The sequence below is a fragment of the Lissotriton helveticus genome, chromosome 1_1 (genome assembly GCF_964261635.1).
Source record: "Lissotriton helveticus chromosome 1_1, aLisHel1.1, whole genome shotgun sequence".
Lineage (NCBI taxonomy): Eukaryota > Metazoa > Chordata > Amphibia > Caudata > Salamandridae > Lissotriton > Lissotriton helveticus.
This window is the reverse complement of record NC_136057.1, coordinates 846,731,847-846,744,762: the sequence shown is the minus strand read 5'-3', so window position 1 is coordinate 846,744,762 and position 12,916 is coordinate 846,731,847. Positions and strand designations below refer to the sequence as shown.

Below are 12,916 nucleotides of genomic sequence, written 5' to 3'. Positions count from 1 at the left end.
ATCTACAATAAGCAGAACCTTTTCCTTATCCTTCAGGATAGCCAGGTCCTCATCTGGACGTTTTAGTTGTCAATGTTGTAACACATCATCTTGTGTTTTCATCTGCCTCAAATAGAATGATCTCGGGCTTTCCCCAGCATGAGGAGATATCTTGTAGGTTTTATTAAAGCAGCATCGACCCATCTGGTCTTCCTTAATAAATTGGCAACCTATTTTGTGCATTAATTTTGTTGCTTTGTTCCCCAAAATTTTGCAGTTCACTATTTTGTGGTTGTTTTGTCAACTATTTACAGTTCACCCACTTAAAATGTAGTGCTGTTTTATGTTTGTTTTCTTTTTTTATTTCTGGAAACCCATTTCCATGTCCTTGTGGAGCCACCAACTGCTGCTTTGAACCCTGACTTCTTGGAACTGCCATACTGGTCCATGTTTGTTGTTGCTCAGCTGGCTGGGATTCGGGGGCGGGCAGTTGAAGTGGAAGTTCAGTTCTTGTAATTTATGGTAAAACTGGGTCAAAAGCACCCCCAATTGGGAAGTCGGAAAATGGGGAACCCACACTCTGTTTTCCAAAAGCAGGCAATGCAAAAAACTTTGGAAAGATAAACTGGTAATGTAGCCTAAAAACTAAATGTAAGCCATCGCATTGTCTATAGCTGCCTGTCCCTTCTAACACATTTTTGCTGCCTAGCACACGTTTGTTTTTGGCAACATTTATTTATTGCCATTTTAACAATGGCATGCTTTGCGGATACAGAGGAGTGCCTCTAAAGACTTACAATACAGGGGGTGTACATAAGTACAGAAACATGAAAAATACGTAGGGCCATGAATCGTAGTAGAAAGACCAAACCGCAGAGCGTCAGTCCTAGAATCTGAGCTGCTGCAGACTACAATGTTCCCTACCTTTCCTATGCAGCGGTTCCCAGTTCTGCTTGTTACACCCCCTTGGTAAACGAAAGTAGCCCTGCAGGAGGGTGATCGGCTACTACAAGGGGATATAAAGAAGAAGTGATTGGGGACATAATGAGAGGCAGGGATGTCGGAAATGGTATGCGAGCCAGCAGACATCAACCATACATCCCTGTATTCGTGTTGCTGCGGGGCCTGGTCCCTGGCCTAGCACACTGTCTTACGATAGTGGGTGGTTCATGTAGTGTCTAAAACACTTGGGTGTAGATGCGAAATTAATTCTTCCGTCAAACTCCACTGTTTAGCGCATTAAAAGCTACATATTAGCAGAAGAGTAACCCTTGCCTAGGAGACAAGATTATTGTATGAATGGCCAATTACGTGATTTCCTCCCCTGCAAAAAAAGTTTCTTTTGTGATTGTTCAAGTAAAATAACAATTGTGTAACGCGTAAATGGCACGTTTTCCGACCTGGAAAGTGGTGCCACTGCGTCCAGTGATCCTTTATTCCTGCCTCTGTCGGTGCCAAGGCTGCCCGGGGGGCCACGTAGGGGACCCTCCAACAGGGCGGCCGGGGGCTGCCTGGAACACTCCGCCCACCTTTTGGGGGGGCGTGAGTAAGGGCATGGACTGACGGTCCACTGATGGGAGGGGTGGCCCCTCCCAAAATTGGTAACCACCGATTGGCGACGGCCACGGTGTAATTTGGCTCATCAGGCGGGCAGGCGACATAGGGGCTGGCCTGCCCTCGGAACGCCCGTAAAATAACCCATCCTGCAGCAATATTCTCCACAAAGAAGGTGTCTTGTGGTTATTTATTTATGTATGTTGCTGTATGAAAACTGAGGAATGTTACAGATATTGGCACTATGCAATCCAGTCTGCTTAGTAGATGCGGCAGTAAGAGGTGTGCAGTTTCCCCCTTCAGCCACACCAAGGCCCTCATTACCAGTTCCCCGAATTTAGGAGTGGGGATGCCGAGGGGCCGGAACCTCTGATTCTGACTGATATTCTCCACTACAGGGGACATGAGTAGTAATGTCCAACGGAAGTGCAGTGATAACAGGCCGACCTGGAATCCTGAGTCCATATCCAAGTTAGTGGGAAGGGGTGGGAGGGTCAGCGGGTAAAGCGAGAGCTGGGGGGCATTTGCTGATCCGCCTGTAGTGCCGGAGCAGGGACAGTGGGAGCTTGGAGCAGGAGCTACCTGTGGCCTCTGTAACACTGTAGCACTGTACAGGGTTCAGGTATATTGTATCTTGGCCCAAAATGATTAGGTATGGAGGTTGCGGATTTGGTCAGTCCAAGCCTGGATACACCTTGCACCCGTAATGTAGGGCCGGCGCTAAGCATGGGCAGTGTCGGGACGCTGCCCAGGGCCCAGCAGTCAGCCCTCTCACTTGGGGCCCAGCACCAATGTACAGTCAGTCCACAGCATGAAAGGTGCCACCTTGCAAATGTGCCACTTTAAGAAGGCACCTCTCCTGCAGGGTGACCAGAAATGTAAATCCAAAATCCGCCAGGACAGCTGGTGAAAAACGGGGACCGTACTGGCAAATCTGGGACGCCTGGTCGCCCTACCTCCCCTGGCCTCACTGCTATGGTGTAGCAAGGGGAACCCGAGGGGAGAGGTGCCCCCGGTCCCAGTTGCAAGAAGACACATTCCTCAGGTTTGTCTGACAATTAGGTCTCCACCCCCCACCCAAACAGAGGCACAGCGGGAGGACTATTGCCCGGCTTTTTAGCTCCATGGCAGTATTAACCCTCTCTGGAGATAAGCAACCCTCACACATTCAGCCTTAGATGAGCTGTTAAGAGGTGCTTGTAGGTGGCTGCAGCTTTAGAAGCATCTATTGAGATGCAAACAGCCCTGAATGTGTCATGGTTATGCAATTAAGAGAGGTCTCGCACATTCCCTTTCTTCCCAAGGGCCCGATGAATCCTAGAACCCGCCCTGCGCAATGAGTGTCTAAAGTTACAAAGAAAGGCGCTTGCATTGACATTTTGGAGCTGAATGTCCCATCCCCTCCTGCAGTGAGCTTTCCCGAGAAAGCAGCATCGTTTTGGGGACTGTTGTACTCGTTATTCAGGGTGCAGTCAAGAAGGTGCTTCTTCACTTTGGTCAATGTATTACTCCTCCAATGTATTTTAAGGTTCACCAGTGTGGCTCTGGGAAGGATTGTCTAAATAGACTTCGTTTCAAATTTGCTGCATTCTGAAGTATTTTAATGACATCACATTTTTCATTCTATGGCGGACCAACACGCCAGTGCCCTAAACGGTGGTTGGAAAAGTGTGTGTCTTTTAAGCTTTGTAATATACGTCATTCTCAAAATGTATGACTCATTGTATTGTCCATTATGTGCTAAACTTTATGGCTCTCATTATGAGTTCTCTTTTATCTCAGTGGGGCGATACTGGGTGAGATTAAATCATACAGCCCCCTCACACCCTCTTAGAATTGTGAATAACATTCCGCGTTTAACTCTACATGTTTGCTCCCTTCTGGGAGACATGGCGGACCAAAATCCATTAACATTTACCACCTGCTTGCAGCAGGTGGTAAATGTTGCAGGGGCTTTTTTTCTTGGCCTTGGTGTGGTTAGAGGCAGGGATCAGCAGGAGGACAGATGTGCGTAAATCCTTTGCCTTTAGATGGGGAGGTTTCCAGGTCTTGCTTACGCAGCGAATGCACTGTGCTGCAAGACATATTGTTTGCTATTCAGTGGGCTTACAACTCACCTACGGTATAGCCTTAGTTGTTTTCGTTGTCACACTCATTTGCAACCATTGCATTGCTTATGCCCTATAAGTTTCCCTTCATTTCTTATGCTAGCTCTTCCCTGGAGCATGGACCAAGTATGTCTTCTTCCTTACCTTTGTTCTTCCCTGTCTTTTTGCTACGCCCTATTTTTTTTATTTTATAACATTTTGGTGTTATTCCTAGACATGTAATGTGCACCTGATAGAGACTTCTAACCACAGATTCCTTACCTCAGAATTATCCCCAGGTGTCAAACTGGATCCGGAAAATTTTCATGAACAGTACCCCTGCGTGTCAGTAGGTGGGGGTGTTCTCCTCTGCATGGTGTCGTCGACGTTCTCCGCGCCAGAAGTGACGCCTATATAGGCACCAACCCCTGTAGTCTGTTCTCTTTCCGTGCCAAGTCAGCGCAGATTCGGAGAGGGCTAGTCCCAGTAAAATTTTGAGAGATTTTTCTCCTGGTGGGGCAGGACGTCCACTGGAAGGCCAGCTTCAACCCCTCCGGCACCTGCCAACAGCAGATGTTGGGTGACAGACCAGCATCATGTTTGCCTCTAGTGCCTTGAGCATGACCACAGCATGAAGACCTGTGATGACTCCCGCACCCTGCACCCCAAGTCCTTGAGGGAGTGCTCCCTCAAGCTCCTTGCCTGCTGATGTGCGATGCCGCCAAGGGTCTCGATCCCAGTCGAGAGGAAGGTCCCAGGATTGATCGCTGAGCCCAAGATCCTTGTCCCACTCAAAGTCGTCGGGTAAGTCCCACAACCTCAAGAAGAGTAAGAAATCTTCGCCCTGTCCATCAAAGTCATCCTACAAGATGAGGGAGCATCGTCCTTCAAGGCCTGGCTCCGCGGTTGACCCTGCACCTGGGCTGGCTTTGCACCTCACCAAATTTTTGGAAACCAAAGCGAACCCCGCCAAACTCCTTGAGTTCTATGAGGCCATTCAACTCATATTTGTGTGGATTGTTCCCACTGTCGCGCCTTTGGGCTTCGCAGGTTTGTGGGCCGCCACTGGATCTCTGCTGGCGGCTCTGCCCCTGGCTCCAGTTAGGCGCCTTGGATCCACGCATAGATCCGGACCAGAGCCGGTCGTACCACTTAGACCTTCCCAAGTGCCGGTACCGAAACAGACACTTCCAGCGCCGGCCCCATTCTCATCCCCGACTCTGACACAGAGCCTGCAGGGCGTTGTCTGATGCCGACTCTGGCGCTGACTGGAGCCATGCCTTCCGGGCCAGAGCCCGAGCCCTATTCTCATGGGCTGGGACGTGGGGAGGATTTGGAGGGTTCGCTGGATCCTGAAGAATACCAGCCCTTAGACCCAAACATGGACTGGTGTGAGGAATTGTCAGACACCAGCAGACTGAACACCTCTACAGATACTGGCATGCTCTCTCAACCAACTGTGGCTACAGAGGGGTCTTTTGCTGTAGTAGTGAGAAGGGTGGCTGAGGCCCTGGACATTAGCCTACCCTTCGTGGCAGTCCCAACCAATGTCTGAACGGAGGTGCTTCAATTGGGAGTGACCCCTACAGAACTGCCTCCCTCATTTAATGAATCCCTCACAGACGTTCTGGGGGGAAATCGCTGGGGTTCACTATCAACATGCCGAAGTCACACCTTACTCTCTCTCAGATGCGCCCTTTCTTTGGAGCCGTTTTGGACACAGGGCAGTGTCAGGCCGTTTCTCCCGAACAGTTAGTCCAGGATATTCAGGCTATGATACCAATGTTTCAGCCTCTAACCTGGATATCGGTGAGAATGACTCTGTGGCTGCTGGGCCGCATGGCTTGTAACACATGCCCACTGGCATATGCAGGCTAAGCAGTGGGACCTGAAGTTCCAGTGGGTGCCGCATCAGGGGAATCTCTTCGACATTGTCCAGACCTCTGAGGAAACTGCAAAAGATCAGTGGTGGTTAACGAAATGGGGTCAATTGGGAAAGGCAGACTCCTTTTCCTTGCCCTACCAGATCTTACAGTGATGACAGATGTCACTCCTGGGATGGGGTGGCCATCTGGGAGAAGTGGAGATCAGATGCCTCTGGTTTCCGGCAGAATTCGGACTCCACATCAACCTATTGGTGTCCATCAAGGGAAGGCAAGTGCAGGTGTTCACAGACAGCACCATGGCTATATGGTACCACAACAAACAGGTTGCGTGAGGTCGTGGACCCTCTTGCCTAGAAGCCCTGTGTCTCTGGATATGGCTGGAACTTCAGGGCATTTCCGTGGTGGTTTAACACCTGGCGGGCCCTCTGAATGCCAAGGTGGATTAACTCAGCCGAAGATGTCTATCGGATCACGAGTGGTGTCTTCATCCAGAGGTGATGCAAAGTCTCTCTAAGCAGTGGGGAGAGGCTTTGTTAGATGTGTTTGTCACCAGCAAGAATGCACAATGTCAGAGGTTTCCAAAGTGGCTATCGCTCAGAGACATTTTTCATCTTGAGTGCAGCTCAGGCCTCCTCTACGCCTTCCTACCCATACAACTTCTGCCCAGAGTTTTCGGAAAGATTAGAAACAACCGGGTCCAAGTCATCCTTGTGGCTCTGGACTGTGCTCCACGAGTTTGGTATCCCCAGCTGTTCATCGGTCATTTATTCAGGCTGTGTTTCGGGAGGAACTTCTCTTGCAGCAATAGGGGAGGGTTCGCCACCTGTACCAGACAATGCTCCACCTTCATGCGTGGGGATTAAGCGGTGACAGTTGGCAGCTTTCAAACTCCCGCCCAAAATCTATACTGTTATCTTGCCAGCCAGTTGTCCCTCCACCAAGACTGTATATGCCTGCTGTTGGGGCAGGTTTGTGGCATGGTGTGCAGAGAAACAAGTCCTTCTCTTTATCCTTTCTCTTGCCCAGCAGGGCTCTGCTTTCTGCACCCTAAAGGGCTATATTTCTGCCATCTTAGCCTTCCTGCGGTTGCCTGATCAGCTATCCACCCCTCTTCAAATACCCTGTTATAAATAGGTTATTGAAATGTTTGTAACATGTTTTCACATTCATCATGCCTCAGTGGGACCTTAATCCAGCAATTGCACAATTGTCCTCTCAGGTTCCTTACCATGAAGACCGCATTCTTGGTGGCAATAACACCTGCCTGGAAAGTCAGGGAGCTGCAGGCGTTGACTTCCAGGACTCCGACCATCTACCCATACAAGTTGGTTCTTTACACTAGAGCTTCCTTTCTGCTGAAAGTTGTCACTCCTTTTCATGTAGGCCAGTCCATCACCGTGCCTACTTTTTATGCTCTTGCCATATCCCTCCAAGGAAGAGGAGCGTTTTCACTGTCTGGACCCAAAATGAGCATTGCTGTTCTACCTTGACCACACAAAAGAGTTCAGGGTGGATGGCTGGGCAGAACTGGACCCTCTCCCGATGTATTGTCCCCTGCATTAAAATATGCTACGCATTGGCCAAGAGGAGAAGGCTTGCAAGCTCAGTCCACTAGATCCAAGGCTGCGACCATTGCATAGGCACTTGGAGTCTCTGTCCTGGACATCTGCCAGGCAGCAACGTGGGCCTCTCTACACAGGTTCACAAAACACTATAGACTGGAAAGTCAGGTCAGTCGGGACGGGCACTTTGCTCATTCAGTTCTGCAGGAGGTTTTGGTATGAAATTGTTTCACAGACCCACCTCTGCAGAGGTATTGCTTGAGTATCTAATCTGAGGTAAGGAACCTACGGCTAGAAGTCGTTATCAGATGAAAAAGTTCCTTGTTCCTTGTAGCTGTATCTCTCTCTTGATTTTGAATATTTTGAGATGTTGTTTGGGCATTTGCCAGATTCCAGTTAAAAAATATGAAACGTTTGACTGACAACGTGCTCCTAATTTCATTGTAAAGAGTTATTGGTCCTGAGGGAACACAGACGCCGCAAAGTTGGGCAATGGTAGAGGGCACTCAAATGGCAGTGTATAGCACATGCTTCTGAAATATTATCTTTATTTAATAGAATATGCAATAAATTGTTCAGGTGACAGATTTCAGGTCTGCCCCATGGTTTTCTCTAATGTGATGGACAAGACATGAAGGTGGTATGAGAGCACTGCATTGAGCACTAACATCTTCAATGCTCTGAGGAGCAGAGTTGCACTACCTGTGTAATATAGGCATGGACATTAAAACAAAAAGAACTTCTAAGCTGTACTAAGATTTTCTCTGACGTTTGCCGAAAACCATAGCTATGCAGGGGGTTGGGGGGAGGGAGGTGGCGGGTGTATTGTCTCAGAAACAATGAAACACTTTTGTAAAAATCATTGTTACAATGAAATAAATGTTTGCGAGCTTGATGTAATTATCTGTTAAATATCGAATTTCATTTTATTTTGTAGCATTGGTGGCCTTATATTAGACACTACGGTATCGGATCCTAACTTGGTTGGCATTGTTGTTTACACTCCAGTCATCAACGGTGAGTGATCGTAAATCGGTTCAATTCACAAGCGGTCTTTTAAACTTCCATACATGGAGCATGATACCTCCTTTTTTTTTTTTTTTACTTCCCCAATATAAATGTAGGTACATTTCTGTAATAGTTTTTTAAACTGTGAAATTATCAAAAGGAAAATGTTCTATCATTGCTGATTATCTCATATTTGAACCTTTCAAGTTAGTTCTTGAGCCAGGCAAGTGACAGCAATGATAGCGCTTGAGATACATATGTGTTACATTTGTGTTTAACGTGCTTACTACAAAATATGGATGGGTTGTGAAGGGCAGCTGTCCCTGCTGATGCCAGTGATTGACGCAGCCCCTGAGCTTATGTGCACAGAAGTAGAAGCAAGTATGATGTACATTACCTTCTGTACTCTGGACTTCTTACTAACTGTTGTTGACAGGGTGACAGGGTCTTCATATAGATGAGTCTGGAGCCCCTTATGTAGGAGAAAATATCTTTCTCCCATGTTAGACCCTTATTTACAGCCACAGATTCATAGCTTCTTTGAAAGTTCCATGCTCTCTCGATGCGTAATTACCTGCCTAAGTTTCTCCTTATTTGCATACACATACACACACACACTCGCTCTCTCTCACTCTCTACATCCATGCATCATTATATTCTCTCAGCACTCACACTAAACATTTCAGAGCACATCCACTTAGCCCATAAATGGGTCAGTACTATCCTTATTCCTTATGCACATTATACCAAACTTACTCCAAGGGATGGATTGCCAAGGTAGTTTAAAAATGTGCAGATATTAAGTACATGCATCTAATGATAAAATCCTGCCCTTGACTATTCATCCTGCTGCCCTGCTGAGAGTCATATTGCTCATGTTTGACTGTGTTCTACCAGATATGTAGGCAAATGAGGAGTAACAGGTTGAAAATAATATTTTATATATTTTTTTGAATGTATTAACTCACACAAGTAAATTTTGAACAAAAGTGTATTTCTTAGCATCAAAGTTGGTACGTAAGTAGTGGCCAATTGTTAGTAACATAATGAGAGGTGAAAACAGTATGTTCTTTGAAGGTTACTCCATTGATGGAACCTAGGAGGCATAGACAGACAAAACAACTAACATGGATTCCTGAATCTATGCAATACATTTATGTAGTCTGTCTTTACGCAAAGTTTACATTTGTGTTGATTAAACAAATCTTTTTGACCAGGAACACACAGTGCATAGTATTACAGCAGAGCATAAGAACAGCTGCAGCATAGTGGTATCTAATGTATCCGGTGTAGGTAATTGGTGCGGAGTGGTACAAAACCTAAAATATTTATTGAATTTATATATGCACATGAATAAACAATTTACCGAGGTTAGGAGACATGGTGAGGTGAAGGGTGGTCATAGACTAGAGCTTAAGCTGTGCATGTCCCAAAGATGGAAGAGGTGGACCTTGAGGAAGGACTTGAACCAAGACTCAAATGCTTCAGGATCACGATCACTGAAAACGGTGAGCAAATTAGGGATCATGCTTCTGGGCGGAGATGTGGCTGAGGTTTACAGTATGCAGTGCTTATGTAGTAATTTAGCAAGAGAGGTTCCCTGAGAAATAGGAAGTGAGGTGCCCAGTATGGTCTTGAAGGCTAGCAACAGAAGTGTTTAGAGTGCCCATTGTTTGGCCAATGGCCAGCAAACTTGGTGGATGTGGAAACGTGGGTCCAAGAAGTTGAACATTGTGAGAGTGGCAAAATCAAGACAGTAGAGTGAGTACTGCAGGATGTCCCCCAGAGATAAAGACTGAAAGGAAGATACAGGTGAGTTTTTTGATGTTCTAGAGTTGCAAATTTGTGTCAGTGAAGGTGATAAAAACACTGGCCTTATTTTTTAGTTGAATTCAGTATCAAGATTGCTACGAGAGTCAGTGAGAGTGGGGAAAGCATACCTGAGGAAAAGAGATGGAGGAAGTCCGAGGGATAGGTAAAGGTGATGCTGGGTAATATGTTATTCCAGTCGAGAAGCATTTTAGGTACAGGAAGCATAGGACCATCCATTGTCTTATGGTTGTTGGTCAGCTGAAAATTGTTGTTTACAAGAAAATGAAGAGACTAGAAAGTACATTTGATTGTAGTGAAAAATCCCTGGAGTGGATTTGGCCAAATGGAGATCAGAGAGGGATAGATAGGTAATGGGTTGATAAGGTTAGGGTGAGTAACTTAAACAAACAGGCATGCAAGTGTTTTAGAGAAGAAAGGGAGTTGTGAAACAGGAATATATCAGTGAGTGTAGGGTTGTATATTTCTTGAGCAGTGGAATTATTTAATAAAATGTAAAAGCTTGAGGGATTAGTGACAAAGAGGGAGAGAACGAAATGTTCCATACTTTTGCTAGGACTTGATGCTTTAGTTAATGAAGATTGAGGAGGCACAGGAAGGGTTGTCACGTTGGAGTATGGGGATGCACTTGGAGGGGTAAAGGAGGGAACGAGGCAAAGTAGGTAAAGTAACCAAGTTTTAGGTGGAGAGTAAATGTGTGAGGAGGATGTATGGAGTGTGCTCAGGGTATCTGATGAGGTTAATGTTTGAGGAAAAAATGGAGGTGTAGTTAACCAATAGGCTGGTCTTAGTTGGAATGATATAAGTGGGTGATGAGAATTTTATTTCGAATGCTGGGGCTGTTGTTGAGGTGATTGGGTCCTTATGATAGGACAGTTTTCTTGAATTAGTGAAGTGGACAGGATATTCACAGTTGGGGTTTATCTGCTGTCACACAGTGATCCTCTGACACAAGCAGTCTCACAAATGTAGGCCCACATATATGGAGCCATATATAGCTGTCACATTGGAGAGCCTCCAGTGCAAGCACATACTCCTCCCAGAGTCCCGCCCAGTCCCTCTCACACAGAGCTTCTTAGAGATACATGCTACAACACAAGCATCTTTTCTGATGTTAGCAGAGAGGCCTATGAAACGCAGTTAATGTTACAGACTATGCCACTTTGCTCTTGGCCACATAATGAGACCCATTCCTACTGGCCTTTTACGTGTGCAGACCTAACATGTGAGTGATTAAAGTCTAGTCCTAGTGGAATTTCAAAGGCACTGACATTTTGACAGCTGAACCCATTTCATTTATATCCTTAAAAAAAAATTAAACAATGTATTAAGTTTCCATTTTCGGTAAAACAACATCATATGGCTTTATCACAGGATCCACTGCTCGTGACAAGGAAATATTTGACATAAAAGGGCTGTACACCACATGTTCTGTCTCTATTGTCTATTTACATTACATCCACATTGTACCTCATAGTCGTCCCATATTTCAGTCCATTGTCTAGGGCAGCCAATGCCTTCATAGGCTTGCCTTTCAGTTAACATACACTAATCTATGTCCTGTTTACACTTATGCAACTTATCCCCCTGGCTAGAAATGTTTCTTTTTTGCTGTCATCAAGCCAAGGGCGATATGCAATTTTTGGTATTTTGAAGGTCCTCCCACCCCCAAGATGTCCAACATAGTGGCCCCAGACATGTCTGGCACTTGTTGACCCATGACCTGTCTCAGGCATGCATAGTCTCCCCCATACAAAGGGTTCCAGAGCGGGGCACTCCAAGAGCTGGTGGGAAAAGGTGCCTCTCTGACCGCTGGCCCCTAGGCATATGTCTAACATCGCTTGCCCCATTTTAAATTGGATGTCTCTTGTATAGTAGGACCTATGTATTATGTGGAGCTGCACAAGCCTGAACCCTGCTGGGATCGCAATAATCTGCAGAAATCAGTGCTTCCCCGCATATCTCCTCATCGAGCTCACCAAGATCGTCCTCCCAGGCTGCTTTTAGTTGGGTTTGTGGGTCAGTGAAGTTGTAAATATTTTTTCTGTATGTGACAGAAATTGCCTGTGTGAGTAGAGGCTCGCTGAGCAACCTATCCTCTAGTGGTGAGGATTTGTCAATCTCTGTGGGTTCTTGTATATGTGTTTGTTGTGTGTGTCAAATCTGGAGGTATTAAAAGTCATCTGTTCTCTAGCTCATATTCCGCTTGTAGAATCACACATGGCATCATGGCCCTTTCTCTCCACCCATCCCCCAGGTTATTGATTCAAACGTTGTGCCTCCTAATGAAGTCAGTGAGAGTCCTCTCACCTCTGCGGAGGCGTCACAGTCCCAGAGTGGGGCTCCTCCGGGTGTTAGTCTCCCATCCCAATCCAGATATTAAGTGGCCGCCCTCCAGGTGTCTACCACTACTCTTGCGTGGCTTGGAAGTGAACTCGCAGACTTCGAGCTGTACAGGGCCCCCGGATATCCTCTCTTCTCCATTGCCCCCCGCTTTAAGCTCTCCATGATAGCTGCTCCTGAGGGTAAACTGACACATATTGATCATAATAAGTTGTGAGGCCCAATAATGCTTTGAGATATCTGGGAGTGCAATACCCCTGCATGGACTCACCTCATAAGTTTGGCTAGGTCAATCCTTGCCCCCATACTCCATAGGAGGAGCCAAAGCTCAGCCTCCACCCTGCAAAAATACTTCTGCCGGATCTTGGATGGGTGTTCTGGAGTACTTACAACAATTTATGGAGGTTAATCATCTTGTACAGAGCTGCATGACCATATAGCGCCCAGGGGAGGGGTGGGTCGGGGAGGGGGGTCATCTCCAGTGTTTTACATACCTTTTAAACTGTTCTAATACCAATATAAATGTGATTTCAAAAACTGTTCTGGGTCCTTTGCAATATATATGTGCCAAGATATTTAAAGCCCTTTTTTATATCACAATCTTATCGAATTGCACAGAATGACTAGTCTATTTAGTAAGTAGATACAACAGGCATTTCCCCCGGTT

The 12,916-nt window shown here is 46.3% G+C and overlaps 1 protein-coding gene across 1 annotated transcript in view; it reads left to right on the top strand.

Moving 5' to 3' along the window:
* Window positions 1–12,916, top strand: part of SLC41A2 (solute carrier family 41 member 2) — a 397,409-nt gene that overhangs the window by 331,381 nt on the left and 53,112 nt on the right. Inside the window, exon 8 of the mRNA XM_078675022.1 lies at window positions 8,006–8,085. Coding sequence (XP_078531148.1) covers window positions 8,006–8,085 — 80 coding nt within the window. The remainder of the gene's footprint in view (window positions 1–8,005; window positions 8,086–12,916) is intronic.